Source organism: Sapajus apella, unplaced genomic scaffold, assembly GCF_009761245.1.
Source record: "Sapajus apella isolate SASKATOON/1434 unplaced genomic scaffold, GSC_monkey_1.0 scaffold8, whole genome shotgun sequence".
Lineage (NCBI taxonomy): Eukaryota > Metazoa > Chordata > Mammalia > Primates > Cebidae > Sapajus > Sapajus apella.
This window is the reverse complement of record NW_022436948.1, coordinates 639,896-657,037: the sequence shown is the minus strand read 5'-3', so window position 1 is coordinate 657,037 and position 17,142 is coordinate 639,896. Positions and strand designations below refer to the sequence as shown.

The window sequence follows — 17,142 nt, the reverse complement described above, 5'->3', positions numbered from 1 at the left end:
TTGTTGAGACAAAGCCACTCTGCCGCTCAAGCTGCAGTGCGGTGGCACAATCACGGCTCACAGCACAGCAGCCTTGGCCCCTGGACTCATGCAATTCTTTCCCCTCAGCCTCCTGAGCAGCTGGGACCACAGGCACACACCATCACACCGGCTAATTTTTCAATTTTTTGTAGACATGGTGACGTGGCCTGGCTGTGGCCACCCCCAATCTCATCTTGAATTGTAGCTCCCATAATCCCCACATGTGGCAGGAAGACCTGTAGGAGGTAAGTGAATGATGGGCGAGGGTTTTTCTGTGCTGTTCTCCTGATAGTGAATAGTCCTGTGAGATGTGGTGGTTTTATAAGGGCAGTTCTCCTGCGCACTCTCTAAGACGTGCCTTTGCTCCTCCTTTGCCTTCCACCATGATTGTGAGGCCTCCCCAGCCTTGTGGAACTCTGAGTCCATTAAACCCCTTTTTCTTTATAAATTACCCAGTCTTGGGTACGTCTTTATTAGCAGCATCAGAACAGACTAATACACACAAGGTCTCACCATGTTACCAGGCTGGTCTCAGACTCCTGGACTCAAGCGATCCTCCTACCTTGGCCTCCCAAAGTGCTGGAATTCCAGGTGGGAGCTACTGAGCCCAGCCCCACTTGAAGTTCTTAAAGGAACCCCCAGCCAAGGGGGCCTAAGGGATCCCACCTCTGTGGCTACTCAGGGCGACTGGGATGAGAGAGGAGCTACGTAAGCCCAGAAACCTTCAGAGGCTAGGGGCGCACAGAGTTCCCTGGCCAGGGCTCCATGTCCAGAGGCCGGGAGGGGAGGATGGTGTCAGGGCTCTGTGGAGGCTGGGAGGGGACGATGGGGTCCGGGATCCATGTCTGGACTCTGGGAGAGGAGAATGGGTCAGGGCTCTGTGGAGACCAGGAGGGGAGAATGGGGTCAGGGCTCTGTGGAGGCCAGGATGGGAGGATGGGTCAGGGCTCTGTGGAGGCCAGGAGGGAAGGATGGGGTCAGGGCTCTGTGGAGGCCAGGAGGGGAAGATGGGGTCAGAGATCCATGTCTGGACGCCAGGAGGGGAGGATGGGTCAGGGCTCTGTGGAGGCCAGGAGGGGAGGATGGGTTCAGGGCTCTGTGGAGGCCGGGAGGGGAGGATGGGTCAGGGCTCTGTGGAGGCCAGAAGGGTAAGATGGAGTCTGCTGAGGGCTGCACTGCATCCCCTCCAGAAACCATCTGCTGAAGCCCTGACCCCCAGCACTGCAGACTGAACTGAATGCGGTGATGGATCGGGAGGTGAAGCGGGAGAGGCACACAGAGAAAAGACCAGGAGAGGACAGGCAAGGAGGCCTCAGACAGGGACACTCTGATCTTCTGGTTTGGGGCTCCAGAATTGTAACAGAATAAATTTCTGTGGTCTAAGCTGCTTGGCCTGTGGTACTTTGTGACGGCAGTTGCAGGTATCCAGGGTCCCGAGGTGCGGGGCGTCAGAACATGCCGGCTGCAAGGGTTGCCCACACTGGGCTGGTACCTTCATCCTCACGCCACAGCAGAGTGACCGGAACCATCCGCCCGTGAGCCGGCGCCAAGACCTGGCCCTGTCCTCGGGCCCAGGGGAGAGGGTTGGGGGTGGGAGGCCCCGGCAGCGGCTGCATGGGATTCCGACCCAGCAGCTGCGCCAGGGCTTGGCTACAGCTGAGAACACGAGAGGAAACGGGGCCTGTCGTGAGGCCAGCACTGGTTCTCGGGGGCAGCTCTGAGACATTAGAAATGCTCGCAGGTGCTGTAAATAGCTCCTGAATAGGGGACCCTAAGGGACCCCACTTACAGGAGAAAGAATCTCAGCCGTGCCCACACCAGGGTTTCCACCATCACTCCCCAGTGGCCAGGCAGGTCACACACACAGTGAGCCCAGAGCACTCTTCTAGCCCAGAGTATGAGACAAACATTGTGGTGCAATAAGTAAATGGCTGCATACAGCCCCTGTGTGCAGGAGGGAGGTGTCCCACGCAGGAGAATCCTGGAGTGCACTTGGGCCAGTGCCCACCTCCGTCCCAGCAAGCGGACGCTGTCCCCAGAAGCTTGCTGCCCTCCCATCTACAGAGAGAAGGATGGGTGCCCAGGGCGCGGGTGCTACCCCAGGAGACACGGTCACACCCGCCACCCCAGGGCCACCCTCCTTGCCCCGTTCCCATTTCTCCTCATTTTAATAGCACAGTAAGAAAAAGTGCAGGCATGGGCTCCACCCTCTCTGCAGGAGAGCCCTCCAGAAAGTTCCACATGCACCTGCAGCCTAGGGAGTGGCACTGCCTGGTGGGGTCCAGCCTCTGACCACTGGGCCTCCCCAGGCTGGCCCAGCACAGTGGACACCTTTGTGTCCATAGGCCCCGCTATGTGGACAGTGGGTGAGCCATGGCACCGCCCCAGCCAAAGCCCCCAGGGGCCACTCCAAGCCAAGCCCGAGAGCCTGGAAAACACCAAGGCTGTTTGGGGGACCCATGGCCAGAGGCTGAGAACCCCATTCTTCTAGAGACCCAGAGCACAGGGACTGAATGCCACCTGCCTACTGCACTGTCCTGCATTACCTATGGTTTTTGTTTTCTGATTTATGATGCTTTGACCTCTCGGACGCCTTACTGGCTGGGCGGAGACTGCCCTCCCAGGACCAGCTAATACAGGCAGCAAAAGGCACCTGCAAACAGAGCTCCCCTTTAATGCACAAGTCAACCAATCTGGAGCCTGTAAACCCGACCACCCCTTATCTGACTCACTCACCAAACCGATGTTCCCCTGCCCTCAGTCACCCTGGGGCACCACGGTGGTCAACTGGACACCACCCGACAGCCCAGAGCCCACGGAAATTAACGTGTCCAGTCCTGAACTTGCTCCTTCGGGCCTGCCCTCCCTGGCCTTCCTTCCCGGCGAAATCCCATAAAGCTTCTGGCCGCACTCTCCCCTCTCACCTGGATCCTGTCATCCCTGCGCTCCCCAGTGGCCTGCGTGGAGCGGTAGGTGCCCTCCCCCTCTAGGTTTCTGTGGCTTAAGCTGCTGGGTCTGCAGTACTTTGTGACACACTCTCCTTTCAAGGCAGGGTACTGTGTCTGTGTCCCATCACACCCAACCGAAATAAATTTCATCACAGCCCTTCCTACCCCAGGCTTGCTGGAAGCATCCACTCGCTGGCCCCGAGGGGACATGAACCACCTGGCTGAGACCATGTGACTGCAGCCTAGGCCTGGGGCCCAGAGCTCCTGGCCCAGCCACAGTGCCAGCCCAGTGTGGGTGTGGCCACAGGCAACCCCCAAAGGTAAGGCCAGAAATCAGCACCCAACCAGAGCTTCCCAGGCCAGTTGGCCCGTCCTCTCCTGGGCAGAAGGTTGGGCCCCCCCCCCAGGATCCAGCCCACCTGCACCCGGGACCTGAATGTTGTAACTACCAGCCAGAGCTGGGTCCCCAGCAGTCCCTGTGTCGTGTGGAGCTCTGAACTATTGGAGTGTGACAGCCCTGCCTTCCCCGCCACTGTTGCTGAGACAGTGCGAAGACCAGGCTGCGCACGCTGACTTGTGCATCATAAACCAAGACTCCCTCGAAACATGGCAAACGCCCCTCATTCCAGGCATTTGGAACCGGGTATCCCCTCAGCCCCAAGGCCCCGACAATTCACTGAGGGCCCTGTCCCCTCGATGTTCTGGCCTCCTGCAGGGAGATGACCAGGGTAGGGGAATTGATGGGTAAGCTTCCCTGCTCCCTGCTCTGGGATGGTGCCAGGCGCACCCCTCACTGTCTCGGGGCTCCCCTGCCTGTGTTGTCACCTTCTCAGTCCTCAGGCCCCGCTTCACCCTATCGCTCTGCTGTTGCCCTTTCGCATTCTTCGCTTTTGAACAAGGGGCTGCGTTTCCAAGTTGCCAGCAGGAGCGCGCGACCCTCCGCCAGAACCAAATCCTCGCTCCAGCTTCATCTGGGGAAATCCACGCTGGGACAGGCCTCGCCGCCTTCCGGCTCTTTCGGGCTCCTCCGCGGCCCAGGCGCCCTCCACGCCCGCCGAGAGCCAGAGGTCAAGGCAGACAAGCAAACAGGTGACTTTAATGAACGGCGGCGGGCGCTCCGCGGTGGGGCGGCAGCGGGGGCCCCGGGGCGGCGGGACAGGCGCCCGCTCCGGCCTTGCGCACGGGGGGGCGCGGCCCTTCCCCTCCGCGAGTTCGCCAGGCAGCGCGGCCCGGCGGGAGCGAACAGGTGCAGTGCGGGCGGCGCGGCGTCACCAGGCGAAGAGCGGCTTGCTGTCCTCCTTGGAGAGCTCGCACAGGCAGTTGAGCAGCAGCAGCGAGTCGCCCAGGAACTTGGGGGGCACCACGTCGATGACCAGCTTGCGCAGCGCGGCGGGGCTGCTGTGCAGCGGGTTGGCGCGCAGGTCTGGCCGCTGCTTGAGGATCCCGTAGGTGTTGATGAGGAACTCGCTGAAGGCCGGGTGCACGTCGCGGCTGTAGCCCAGCTTCTCCAGGCGCGCGCTCAGGGCCAGGTAGCGCTGCGTCAGCTCGCGCAGCTTCTTCTCGTCCACGGAGCCGTCCAGGGACTTGATGGAGGTCTGCGGGGCGGCGGCCTCAGGGCCTCAGACGGGGCTTCCCGGCCCAGAGCCCACCCCTGCCCGCCCGCCCGGTCCCCGGGGTCCCCTCGCGCGGCCACCGCCGGGGCAGGAGCCGAGACGGGGGCCTCCCGGGGACTCCCTAGCGCCCGCCGCCTCCAGCCGCGCGCTACCCACGGGGCGCACCTGCTTGATCTTCTCCGGGATGTTGGCCACCGTGAAGCCGTACAGCCGCGTCACGCCCGGGAACACGTAGGCCAGTATGCGGCGGTCCAGCTGGAAGGCGATCTCGCCCACCACGCGCGCGTCCTTCTCGGCGCCCGCGAAGCTCTGGATCTCTGCGGGAGGAAAGGCCCGGGACAAGGTGGGGGGGGGGGCGCGAGGATCCATTGCCCTCGAGGGTCCCCCCGGCACGTGGGGGCGGCTCCTCCACCCCCCTCCCCCGCCTGCCGCCACTAGTCACTGTCAGAAAGAAAAGGAGCGTCAGAAAGTGCGGCCGGACAGCTCAGCCTTCCCTCCTCCCTGCCCTCGCGTGCTCTCGGGAAACTGGGAGGCAGCGCCCTTCTCTGTCCCTTTGGGGTGAGGTAAACCCTTTAATCTCGCGGGTTGGGACTGGCCCCCTGTCACGAGGGAGCTTGCCCCAGCGTCTGCCCCCGCTGGGACAGAGGAACCTGGCCCTAGGAGGCAGGAATTCGGATGGGTCCCCTCCAGTGAGGAACAGGGCCAGTCAGCTTGACTGAGAGGAAGGGGGATTCCTTCTGTCTTGGCAACCTCTGGGCATCAAAGGCTGCTTTCATGTTTATTAATAAAATTACTTCATATTTTCCTACCTCTGAGAAGAGGATTGCTGGATTGGCAGCATTTTTTTTTTAACAGAGTCTCACTCTATCATCATCCAGGCTGGAGTCCAGTGGCCCAGTCTCTGCTCACTGCAGCCTCCACCTACCTGGCTCAAGTGATTCTCCTGCCTCAGCCTCCCAAGTAGCTGGGATTACAGGCGCCCGTCAACATGCCCAGCTAATTTTTTGTGTTTTTAGTTGAGATGGGATTTCACCATGTTGGCCAAGACAGTCTTGAACTGCTGACCTCCTCGGCCTCCCATAGTGCTGGCATTACAGGTGTGAGCCACCGCACCTGGTCCAGGACACTCTATTTTAATTACTTCCTGGACATGACTCAGGAGGCTCCAGCACCCCCACAAAACCTGCTTCAAATCCCCCTCCCCAGGGTGGCCTCTGATGGCATCCGAGTCCATCACAGCATATGTCCTCCTCCATCTTTTTCCTGGTGGATGGGAAACAGCATCTCATTTGCATTTCACTAATGACTAGTGATCGAACATCTTTTCACGTGCTTTTTGGCCGTGTATATACTGTATTTTCTTTGGAGAAATATCTGTTCAAGTCCTATACCAATATTTAATTGGATTGTTTGTCTTCTTACTGTTGAATTGTCACAGTTCTTAGTCTACATACTATTCCCATTTCAAATGCACAATTTACAAATGTTTTCTCCCATTCTCTGGGTTGGTTTCATTTTCTTGGTATTGTCCTTTGAAGCACGAAAGTCGTGTGGTTTTTATTTGTTTATTCTTTTACTTTCGATGAAGTCTGATTTGTCTGTTTCTCTCTTTTGCTCATGCTTTCTGTGTGATCTCTAAGAATCCACTGCCAAATCCAAGGTCATGAAGATTTGCCTTTTCCAACCTAAGCTTCTTGAGATCTCTTAGGTCTGATCCATTCTGAGTTAATTTTCATATGTGGTGTGGAGTAAGGTTCAGCTTCATTCTTCAGCATGTGGATACCTACTAGTTCCAGCACCACTGCTAAACAGTGTTCTGTCACTGCTGAATTGTCTGGTACTCTTGTTGAAAACCATCTACATATGAGTTTATTTCCATCCTACGGCAGTACCACCGTCTTGGTAACTGTTAAGCTTTACAGTCCATTTGGAAACGGGGAAGTATGAATCCTTCTATTTTGTTCTCCTTTTTAAAGATTATTTTATGTATTCTGGTTCCTTACACTTTCATATGAATTTAAGTTTCTGCTTGTCAATTTCTGCAAAGAAGCCGCTGGGACTGTGATTGGAATTGCATGAATCCATACATCCAATGCAATCTCTATCAAAATTATTGATTATTAAACAATATAAAGTCTTATAATCTGTGAACACAAGATGTTTTTCTGTTCACTTATTTTTATTTATTTTTGTTTGTTTTTTGGAGAAAAGGTCTTGCTCTGTCACTCAGGCTGGAGTGAAGTGGCATGATCTCAGCTCACTGCAACCTCTGTCTTCTGGATTCAAGTGATCCTCCCACCTCAGCCTCCTGAATAGCTGGGACTACAGGCACACACCACCACACCCAGCTAATTTTTATTTTTTGTTTTTTTTGAGATTGAGTTTCGCCATATTGCCCAGGCTGGTCTTGAACTCCTGGGCTCAAGAGATCTGCCCATCTCAGCCTCCCAAAATGCTGGGATTAGTCATTTTTCAATTTCTTGATGTCTTTCTTTCCTTTCAACAATGTTTGTAGTTTTCAGTGCATTTCTTTCCCAATCACTTTTCAAGACTGCAGAAGAGGTACACCAGCACACTACACAGAAGCATAGAGGTGCTGAGGAGCAGGTGTAAACTCTCCTTCTGTGTTAATGCATTTCTCTCATCAAGAATCAAGCTCTCTCTCCCATTCTGCAGCCCCTCCCCCCGCAGGCATAAATGAGGTAGAAGACACATACTGTAGGTGATATATTCTAGAAATGGTTTCTAGTCCAACATTGGGTCTCTAAGATCCAGCCAAAAACCTATTCTTCAAAGGAAAAAGGTGATACATTGATAAACCTCTGGCCAGACTTAAGGGAAAAAAGAAAGGAGACAAAAATTACCACTAACAGAAATTAGAGATTCTATAAATGTAAAAAGGATACTAAGGAAGTATTAGGAATGACTTTATGCCAATAAATTCAATAACCTAGATGAAATTGGCCGATTCCTTAAAAGACACAAACTATGAAAGTTCACTCAGGAAGAAATGGATACTCTGAATAGCCTTGTATCTGATAACCTTACAGGTCACATTTGACAGTTTAAAAGTAAACAGACTTCCAAACTGGGCTGCCTTGGGAAGGTCTTGTGATCCACAGTCCCTAAGTAAAGTTCCTCAGATGCTGCTGTGCTCATTAATGTGTAGCCTACTGACATCGAAAGGACATGGATTTATCTCTGAGTCATAAGGTTTTACTGATTGTCTTGCATGGAGACGTTTTAGCCTGTATGCTGTCATCTGCAGCCAATGACTGGCCCTCTGCGTTGCACCCTCCAAAGAAAAGGACAACAGGAGTATAAGTCCCTTTCCATTCTCCCGAACTCTCCCATAAAAGCCTCTGACTCAGATTCCAGAACACTCCAGCTTTGTTGGTGTGCTCCCCTGGTTGATCCTCACACTTGGCTTCCCATAAACCTTTATCGAATTATTTCTGTCTCAACAGCCTTAATTTCAGTTGACATTATCAATAAAATCGAATTTGTAGGGAGAAAATGTTCCTACAAAGACCATTCAAGCGTTAGGTAGTTTCAGCGGTGAATTCTACCATTTAAGGAATAAATAACACCAATTCAACACAAACTCTTCAAGATAATTAAAGAGGAGGGAAGACCACAAAACAACGAGAAAACAAATAACAAAATGGGAGGAGTACACGTTCTTACTTATCAATAATAACTTTGAATGTAAATAGTCTGGGTGCAGTGGCTTATGCCTGTAATCCCAGTACTTTGGAAGGCTGAGTTGGGCAGATCACTTGAGGTCAGGAGTTCGAGACCAGCCTGGCCAACATGGGCAAAACCCCATCCCTACTGAAAATACAAAAATTAGCTAGGTAGGGTGGCACACGCCTGTAAGTCCAGCTACTCCGGTGGCTGAGGCATGAGAATCACTTGAACCCTGGAGGTAAAGGTTGCAGTGAGCTGAGATTGCACTACTGTACTCCAGCCTGGGCATCAGAGTGAGACCCTGTCTCAAAAAAAATAAATACAGCATGGCAAAATCGATGAATGATAGTGTGTGAGTCTGGTCAAAAACAACCAAGAAACTTTGACTGTAAATAGACCAACTTCTCCAATCAAAAGGCACAGAGGAGTGGCTGAATGGACTAAAAAAAAAAAAAAATAGACCCAACCATCTGTTGCCTGCAAGAAACACACTTCACCTGTAAAGACACACACAGACTAGCTGAAAATAAAGTGATAATAAAAGATGTTCCATGCAAATGAGAACCAAAAAGAGCAGTAGTAACCATACTTATATCAGACAAAGTGGATTTCAAGAAAAAAACTATAAAAAGAGACAAAGAAAGTCATTATATAACAATAAAGGGGTCAATTCAGCAAAAGGATATAACAGTTATAAATATATATGTACCCAACACTGGAACACCCAGATATGTAAAGCAAATATTATCAGAGCTAAAGTGAGAGACCCCAATACAATCATAATTGGAGACTTCAGTACCCATTTTCACCCTTGGACAGATCTTTAAGACAGAAAATCAACAAAGAAACATCAGACTTAGCCTGCGCTGCAGACCAAATGAACATAATAGGTATTTACAGAACATTCATGCCACAGGTGCAGAATAGACACGCTTCTCCTTAGCACGTGGATCATTCTCAAGGATAGACCATATGTTAGGCTGCAAAACAAGTCTTTAAAAATCAAAACATTGATACATCAACTATTTTCTCTGACTTCAATGGAATAAAACGAAATCAATAACAAAAGGAATTTTGGAAACTCTATCAATGCATGGAAGTTAGACGACATGCTCCTGAATGGCCAGCGTATCAATGAAGAAATTAAGAAGGAAATTTTAAAATGTCTTGAAACAAATGATAATGTTTGGAAACACTACAATGGACACAGCAAAAGCCTTACTAAGAGGAAAGTTTATAGCTGTTAAGTGCCTACATCAAAAAAGTAGAAAAGCTTCAAATAAACAACCTAATAATTCATCTTAAAAAGTTAGAAAAGCAAGAGCAAACCAAACCCAAAATTAGAAGAAAAACAATTCAGATCAGAGCAGAAATAAATGAAATTTAAATGAAGAAAACAATACGACAGGCCAGACATGGTGGCTCATGCCTGCAATCCCAGCATTTTGGGAGGCCAAGGCAGGCAAATTGCTTCAGCCGGAAGTTCAAGACCAGCCTGGGCAGCGTAGCAAAATCCCTCTCTACAACAACAAAAACACAAAAAACAAAAATAAGCCATTTTATTCTAGCCATGCATACACCTGTAGTCCCAGCTACCTGGGAGGCTGAGGTGGGAGGCTGGCCTGAGCCTAAGGTGGATATCTACATGCAAATCTAACACCAATTTTGCATTATACATGCAAAATTAACTTGGAATTCATCAGAGACCTACCCGTAAAACCTGAACTATAAAACTTTTAGAACAACACATAGGAGAGAATCTGTGTGACCTTGGGCTTGGCAAAGATTTCTTAAACTGAACATAAAAAGCATAAAATACAAAAGAAAAATCAGCAAATTGGACTTCATCAAATTAAACAGTTTTGCTCATTAAAAAAAAAAAAATGTTATTATGAAAGTGGAAAGCCATGAAGGGGGAGACCGTATCTGCAAAACATGTGCCCAGAAAGGACCCATATCCGGATAAAGAACTCTCGCAACTTCCCATGGAGAAGATAAGCAACCCATTTTTTCTTTAAAGATGGGCAAAAGGTTAGGACAGACACCGTCCTGGGCCGCAGCCTCCCAGCCTAGCCGTCCTCCCTCCACTCCGTGGGCCCTGCCTGACCGCCCAGACATGCCCTCCCCACAGCTGCCAGCCTTCCCCCCACGGCTCACCCGCTGCCTCCCCACCCGGCCATACCATTGAGGTAGTAGCTCCTCCTGGTCCTGTCCGCGGTGGGCAGGCTGCTCTCCGAGAAGCACACCTTCTTAGGCCGGACCACCTCCCTGGGCTCCAGCAGGCTCTTGTCCACCAGTGAGTCTTGCAAGGGGCTCAGGAGTGGGGACAACTTCCTGTCCGTGCCTCGGTGGCTGTGCAGCTCTGGGGGACTGAGGAAGGCCTTGAAGTGTGCCTGGGAGGGGGCTGCACAGGCTGGGGAGGCGTCATCTTCGCTGGCCAGAGGGGCATGTGAGCACAGCAGGTCCTCCAGGGAGGATGTCTGCAACTGGGAGGGTGTGTCAGCGACACTGGTGAACCTTCCGAAATCTGGAACTGGAGCGGGGACGAAAGGGATGAGAAGTCAGGTCAAGCTCCTAAAACATCCTCGAGAGTGCAAAGAACATGTTAACAAACCCTATGTGCCCAACCCCAAGCTTCAGCACCTGCTGGGGTTTCCCTGGCTCCAGAGCGTCCTCCTGCCCCTCTGGACCTCGAGTGAAAAAGGAGATGCTAGATGTAGTGAAGTGGCCGTGGGAGCCTACCCTGCCCACCGCAGCGCTGCATCTGTTTATGGCACCCACCATGCCCACGGGAGTGCTGTGTCTGTTTACGGTGCCCGCCATGCCCGTGGGAGCGCTGCATGTTTATGGTGCCCGCCATGCCCGCAGGAGCACTGCATCTGTTTATGGGCACAGCAAGTGGGCAGGCCTCCCTGTGCTTCCTCCCTCCCTGTGCACCCACATACACTGGAGAATGACTTTTATACGCTTTTTAAATTTTACGTAAATGGTGACACCCTACACATTTTATTCTGCAACAGAACTTTTGCTGCTGCATTCTCTCTCAGATTTATCCACATTGAGCCATCTGGTAGCTTCCAGTTCATTTAACTGTTTCCTGGCACCTCTGTACACATGGGCACACACACAGTGGCTTTTTATCCCTTTCCCTGTTGATGGGCACGGGCTGTTTCCACATTTCCTTGCAAATGCACAGCTGTAATTGACCTCCCAGGATGAGCCTCCTGGCTCCGTGAGCGTCCCCTGTGGTCCAGCGCTGGGCTCAGCCTCCTGGCTCCGTGAGCGTCCCCTGTGGCCTAGTGCTGGACTCAGCCTCCTGGCTCCGTGAGCATCCCCTATGGCCCAGCGCTGGGCTCATGTGTGTGCATGTTTAACTTTCTTTGCTTTCCATGACGAGGGGGAGGTTCCATGCCCACCAACTGCTCCCGGCCCCACAGCCTCATGAAGACTCAGTATTCCCTGACCAGGCTGATGAGGTCATGTGGCATTTCCCTAATCCCTGGTCAAATTTATCAATGTCTTTGTGGCTTATGAAATTCTATTCTACCTCCATGTCATGAGTATTCTCCTAGCAATAAAGTGAATACATATTTGAGAAACAGTGTTAAGAGCTATATCAAAAAATTATGTGCCTACAAAGGAACCAACTAATCTTCCCTCAGAAATGTTTTCCATGGGAAAAAAAGTGTTCAAAAGAAGCAAAGTCATCAGTGTGTGCCCTGCCTCCTGCCTCCTGCCACGGGGGAGGCCTGGTCAGTCCTCGGGGCTGCACCAGCTCCCACCCCAGGTACTTTTCAAATTATAAAAGAATATCATGTACAATTCTATATTAATTAAAATTTCAGTAAAAGGAGGTATCTTCTGGAAAGTTACTTTTAAGTAACTCAATAAGAAATAGAAAACCTAAATGAACGTACACACAAAGAAGGAAAATCTCAAAGTTAGGAAATTATTATTCCCCAAAGGGCTGCAGGCCTGGGTGGTCTGTGGGTGAGTGTGCCAATTTCCCAAACAAGTCACAATCCTGACATCATACAAATGAAGCTGGAACCATAGAACGGTTAAAGGATGCTCAATTAGGTTTCAAAATTTGTCACAATTCTAATGTCAAATTCCTACAAAGATAACCCCCAGGAAAAAAACCATAGCCAGGCCAGAAATAGTTGCATCAAGTATCATCCAAGCATAGGTCAAGAACAGGCAGCACAAGGCAGGAGTGTGCACAGAGCACGAGGCGGGGGTGGAGATCAGGAGGCAGGGGGTGGAGATCACCAGGCGGGGTGTGTGTGCTGGAACAATGCCAGCGTGGCACCCACCTCCTCCATTAGTGGGGTGTAGGGGCCTTTCAGGAGAGTGTTTGAGTGCTCTTTCAACATCTCAAATGCACACGGCCTTTAACCCGAGGGCCCACGTGTGGGATCCCCTACCCAAGGTGACAGAGTGCCTGTGCAGGCCACTCACGGCCACGGCATCTATGGTCACAGACACTGGGAATGGTGCTGCCTGCCTGGGGCCCCCACAGAAGAAGCCAGTGTTCGCGTGTGCCGGGGAGACCTGCAGCTGAGGACTGATGGGGAATGACAGAGAAACGGACGGTTTCAGGGCGAAAGTCAAGCTGGGGAACAGCACAGTCCCGTTTAGGTGGACCAAAAAGATACAGAGAGAGACACACGGACCTCCATCGAACTTCCAGAGAAAACCCAAGAAAACGTTGATTGTGCCTGCCTTTAGGGAGTGGGTCCGGAGGCGTGGCCTGAGGCTTAAACGTTGTGTTCTCCCTGGTGTTTATAAGTTTACCGTGAGCACATCTTGTTGAATTGGTAAGAAAAACAGGTTTTTAAAGTGCTCATCCTATTTTGAACACAGACGCGAAGGAACTCTTGGCAGCACGCAAACATTGCTATGTGGTGGCTCCCTTATTTATAAACTCCTTTTTTGCAGCTCAGTGGTGGTTTTCCAAACCCCCGTCCTGCTGAGGGCTGGGGCCGAATGCAGCGTCCCACAGACCCAGTCACATTCCCAAGCACGTGCTGAGGCCCAGAGCATCAAGTGTGCACCATGCGCTGCCACTGAGGTGGCACAGTTTAGAAGGGGGCCTTGTCCAGGCCCCTCCCCACTGCCAGCCCGGGCCACACTCAGCCTGCCCCACACTCTGCGCAGGGGCTCCAAGGTCCTCTGTGGAAAGCCTGCTGGCCTCGGGCTGGTTCTCCTCTCAAGACCTGTGTCCAGCAAGACCTGGGTTTTCCTAGGTGACCCAAGGGCAGGTGCACTAGCCGTGGCCATGGAGACCCCACTTGACTCAACCCCTGACAAAGGTCCCTCCAGGGACTGCACAGCCTGAGCAAGGGTCGAGGGTCTGCCCCTCTCCTGCCAGGGGAGGCCCCAGCACTCTGTCCAGCCCTGAGGTCCGGCCCAGGGCGATTCCTTCTTGGGGAGGAGGATGGCAACAAGGCTGGGGCATGAAGCCTGTGGCAGTTCCTCAGGCAGCAAGCAGACTAGGGGCCCTTTTGCAGCCACAGAGCCCGGGGCTCACAAGTGCTGTGAACGGGACCATGTGCAGGTCCACCCAGCAAACGGCCTGTGGTGAGTGTGGGGGAGCTCAGTGGCTGCTGATAGAGATGCAGAACCCGGGGCCTCCCACAGCAGGGCCCCCAGGTGCTGGGTCCTCTGGGCACACTGTCCCTGCACCTCCTGGTGAGGCGCTCTCCTCCCGGCTCCCTGCGAGGGGTCCCTCCAGGGACCAAAAGTGTGGAGGTGCTGCCAAGGGTTCCCCTCTTTACTTCCCGACATGCTCACCTCAGGCTTTGTACACAGGAGCTCCAAGCAGCTGAGAGTGCCTCCTGCATGCTGTGCCTGCTCAGAGGTGCACAGATGAGGGTGGTGACCGGCATCTGAGGACTCAGGAAGTGACCACCCCAGCACAGGTCCCAGAGTGTCCCCTCAGTGGGTGGCAGAGCCAGCCTCCCGGGCATGGCTCGTGCTTCCCAACAGCAGCATTCACAGGCACTGGTGAGGATGCCTGCTCCATCGTCCAGGACCAGGCAGGCTGACCACATCCTGTCCCCACCCGGCCCAGTAGGAAGCTGAGGTAGGCCATGGAAGTCCCAGGCAGTGCTGGGTCAGGGGCTCTGTCCACTGCCCACTGTCCTAACAAAGTCGAGGGCACACCTGTCAGCCACACCTCAAGTCACATGCAGGAACAGGGAATGTTTTTCCCAAAATTTTTAGAATAAAACCTACTACTTTGCAGAAAGTGATCAAACCCTATTTTTTTTTTTTTCAGTGAAAAGCCACAGAAGGTTGGAGTCAATACTATGTGGTGGGTAGATCGTGACCCCACACTCCCACCGCCCCAGGGACAGGCACCCACTGTCCCCACCCGCTCCCCTGACCTCCCCGAGGTAGGCCCTTCCCACCCTGGTGCTGCCCTGACTCTGGCTCAGGATGTGAGTGGGTGGGACTCGTGTGGCTGGTGCGTCTGACAGCCCCCTGCCCCAGGAGGAGAAGAGACACACGCAGCAGAGAGAAGTGCCAGCCGGGCCCAGCCTGGAAGAGCTGCCTGGGGCTCTGGAGGCCCACAAGCCTGCGTACCTGCTGCTCTATCCCTACGGCGGCACTTCCGTGACTGCAGCTGACCAGCCCACCTGCAAGCGGCTGACCACCCCTACTTCACTGCAGTAGGCCTGGAGGGGAGGGGCCTCGCCTGAGGACAACAGCAGAATGAACCACCTGGTCTTGCTTACTCAGACCTGACGGAGTAAAAGGTACCCATGACCTCCTGTACCAGGGACACCCAAGGAGCAGGCGTCCCGTGACCCCCCCATCCACCAGGCGAGGCCCTTGGGCCATCTGAGCCGGGCAGCGCCTCACCTCCGCTCCCGGGGGAGCTGGCTTCGGGGTAGGCGGGTGCCCTCTGGGGGAGCAGGTCTCGGCCACCGCCGTCCTGGCAGCTCTGGCTGAGCAGCCGCCGCAGCATCTGGTTCTCCTTCAGGAGGCGCACCTGCTTCTTCAGGTCTGCATTCTCACTCAGGAGCCGGCTCATCAGCTCACCGCCCTCAGCCATGGTGGGCGTACGTCCTTCCTCGTCCCTCACGGCTCCTGCAGCCCCATAGAGGTGGAAGCCCAGAGCCCACAGGCACCACAGAAACAGCCCGAGGCCACTGAGTTCCGTGGCCACCGCCACCTTCCGCACCTTGTGATGTCACTGCCCTAGTGACCAGGTGCCCGACACCCCTGCCCGTCCCGGCGACAGCTCATGGCCACGTTGAGGCAGTGAAGCTGGAGGCCTGTGGGGTGCACAGGCAGCCACTCCTGCACCGCGACGGGGCCCGAGAATGCCAAGGACCTTAGGCAGGTATGGGATGTGGGGACCACACTCCGGGGGGGGTGTCCGAGCTGCTCCCCAGAGGGAGGAGGCCCAGCCAGAGTCGGGCATTCACCCCATGTGGGGTCCTCAGGCCAGGTGGGGACGCTGCCTTTCCTCGAGTGGCACGTGGGGCCACTCTTCCCACAGGCCCTGCCCACGACACGGGGGACCCAGTGCAGCTTCCTGTAAGTCCTCAGGTGGCACTCAGGGTGGTGTCTGGTGTGCAGGTGTTCATCAGGGCCCAACCTTGAGACCCACACTTGAGGGTGGAGGGGCTGGTGAGGGTAGGGGAGGAGACCAGCCTGGGGCAGCCCCACGATGGCCCCCACACCCCGAGGAGCACTGGGAGGCCCTGAGGGCTGGGCTGGAGACTACCTGCTGACTTCACTCCCCCATGAGAAGGGTCCAGCAGCGCATGTCCACCCCTTGGACCATGAGCACCCGTGTCTAAGACACCAGTTGTTCCCAGCTGCACTGCTCCTGCCTGCAACTCACTGCAGACACCCCCGACCAAGGCGTGGCCCCTCAGGCTGTTGCACGGGGCTGTGGCTTATGGGGTCCTGCTAGGGCAGGCGTCTGTCGGTCCGTGTGATCATCTTGAAACCCACCCTGACTCCCCCTCATCTCCAATTACTTGGGAAAATCAATCACCTCAGTGTCGTTTCTTGGCTCTGAGGGTCTTGTTTTATCAGCAGCCAGAACACAACGGAAGGGTCATCTCATCCTTGTGGGAAGGGACGTAAAACACAAACCAGTGGGCCGGCCACGCTCCAGCCGTGACAGGCACCCTGTGACCTCCAGCCCTGTGATGATGACCCTCCCACCTGGGCCCCCCAAAGTGCTGGGATTACAGGCATGAGCTGGAAATTTATTATTTTAATGAAGACCAACCTATCAATGTTTTCCTGAATGGATCATGCCTTTGGTGTCATATCAAAAGAGTCTGCCAAACCCAAGGTCACCTGGATTTCCTCCTATGTGATGTTCAAGGGCACTCAGGTGCAGACGCCCCAGGAAAACAGTCTTCATTCAGCCTTACGGCCTGATTAGGTGAATGTTGATTCCAGGAGAGAAGGTCTCAAGTCAGACTTTGCGGAGAAAGGGTTTCTACACCCCAGCATTCCTTACACAACCCAGCCAGCCTGGTGCTGCCCCACAGGGCTCACGCCCCAGATGAAGACAACAGGGGCCCAACACAGCCCACTGAAGAGGGGTGCAGGGCATCCAGGATGCAGGGCAGGGAGAGAAGTGAGGGTTGAGTCACAGATGCGTCCCAGCTGAGGCCAGTGGGGCGCTGAATGGCTTTTCCTGCACTGGCTCCTCCCATCTTCTCCCCACTCCAAGGACACCTTCTCTGGACATCACGTGCTCTCCGGCCACAGACCTATCAACATTCTGACAGCTTTCTGATCTTGACCCATTATGCTTTTAATATATTGCCGGATTCGGTTTGTTAGTATCTCGTTAAGTATTTTTATCTCACAGGGGAAACTGATCTGAATCT

The 17,142-nt window shown here is 53.7% G+C and overlaps 1 protein-coding gene across 1 annotated transcript; it reads right to left on the bottom strand.

Moving 5' to 3' along the window:
• Positions 1–4,050: 4,050 nt before the first annotated feature.
• On the bottom strand, positions 4,051–15,946 carry SPATC1L (spermatogenesis and centriole associated 1 like). The gene is made up of 4 exons (XM_032276541.1): positions 15,143–15,946; positions 10,455–10,805; positions 4,748–4,899; positions 4,051–4,564 (listed from the first exon to the last, which is right to left on the bottom strand). The coding sequence occupies exons 1-4, from the start codon at positions 15,333–15,335 to the stop codon at positions 4,238–4,240; spliced, it is 1,023 nt and encodes a 340-aa protein (XP_032132432.1). The 5' UTR covers positions 15,336–15,946; the 3' UTR covers positions 4,051–4,237.
• Between the last annotated feature and the right edge of the window lie 1,196 nt (positions 15,947–17,142).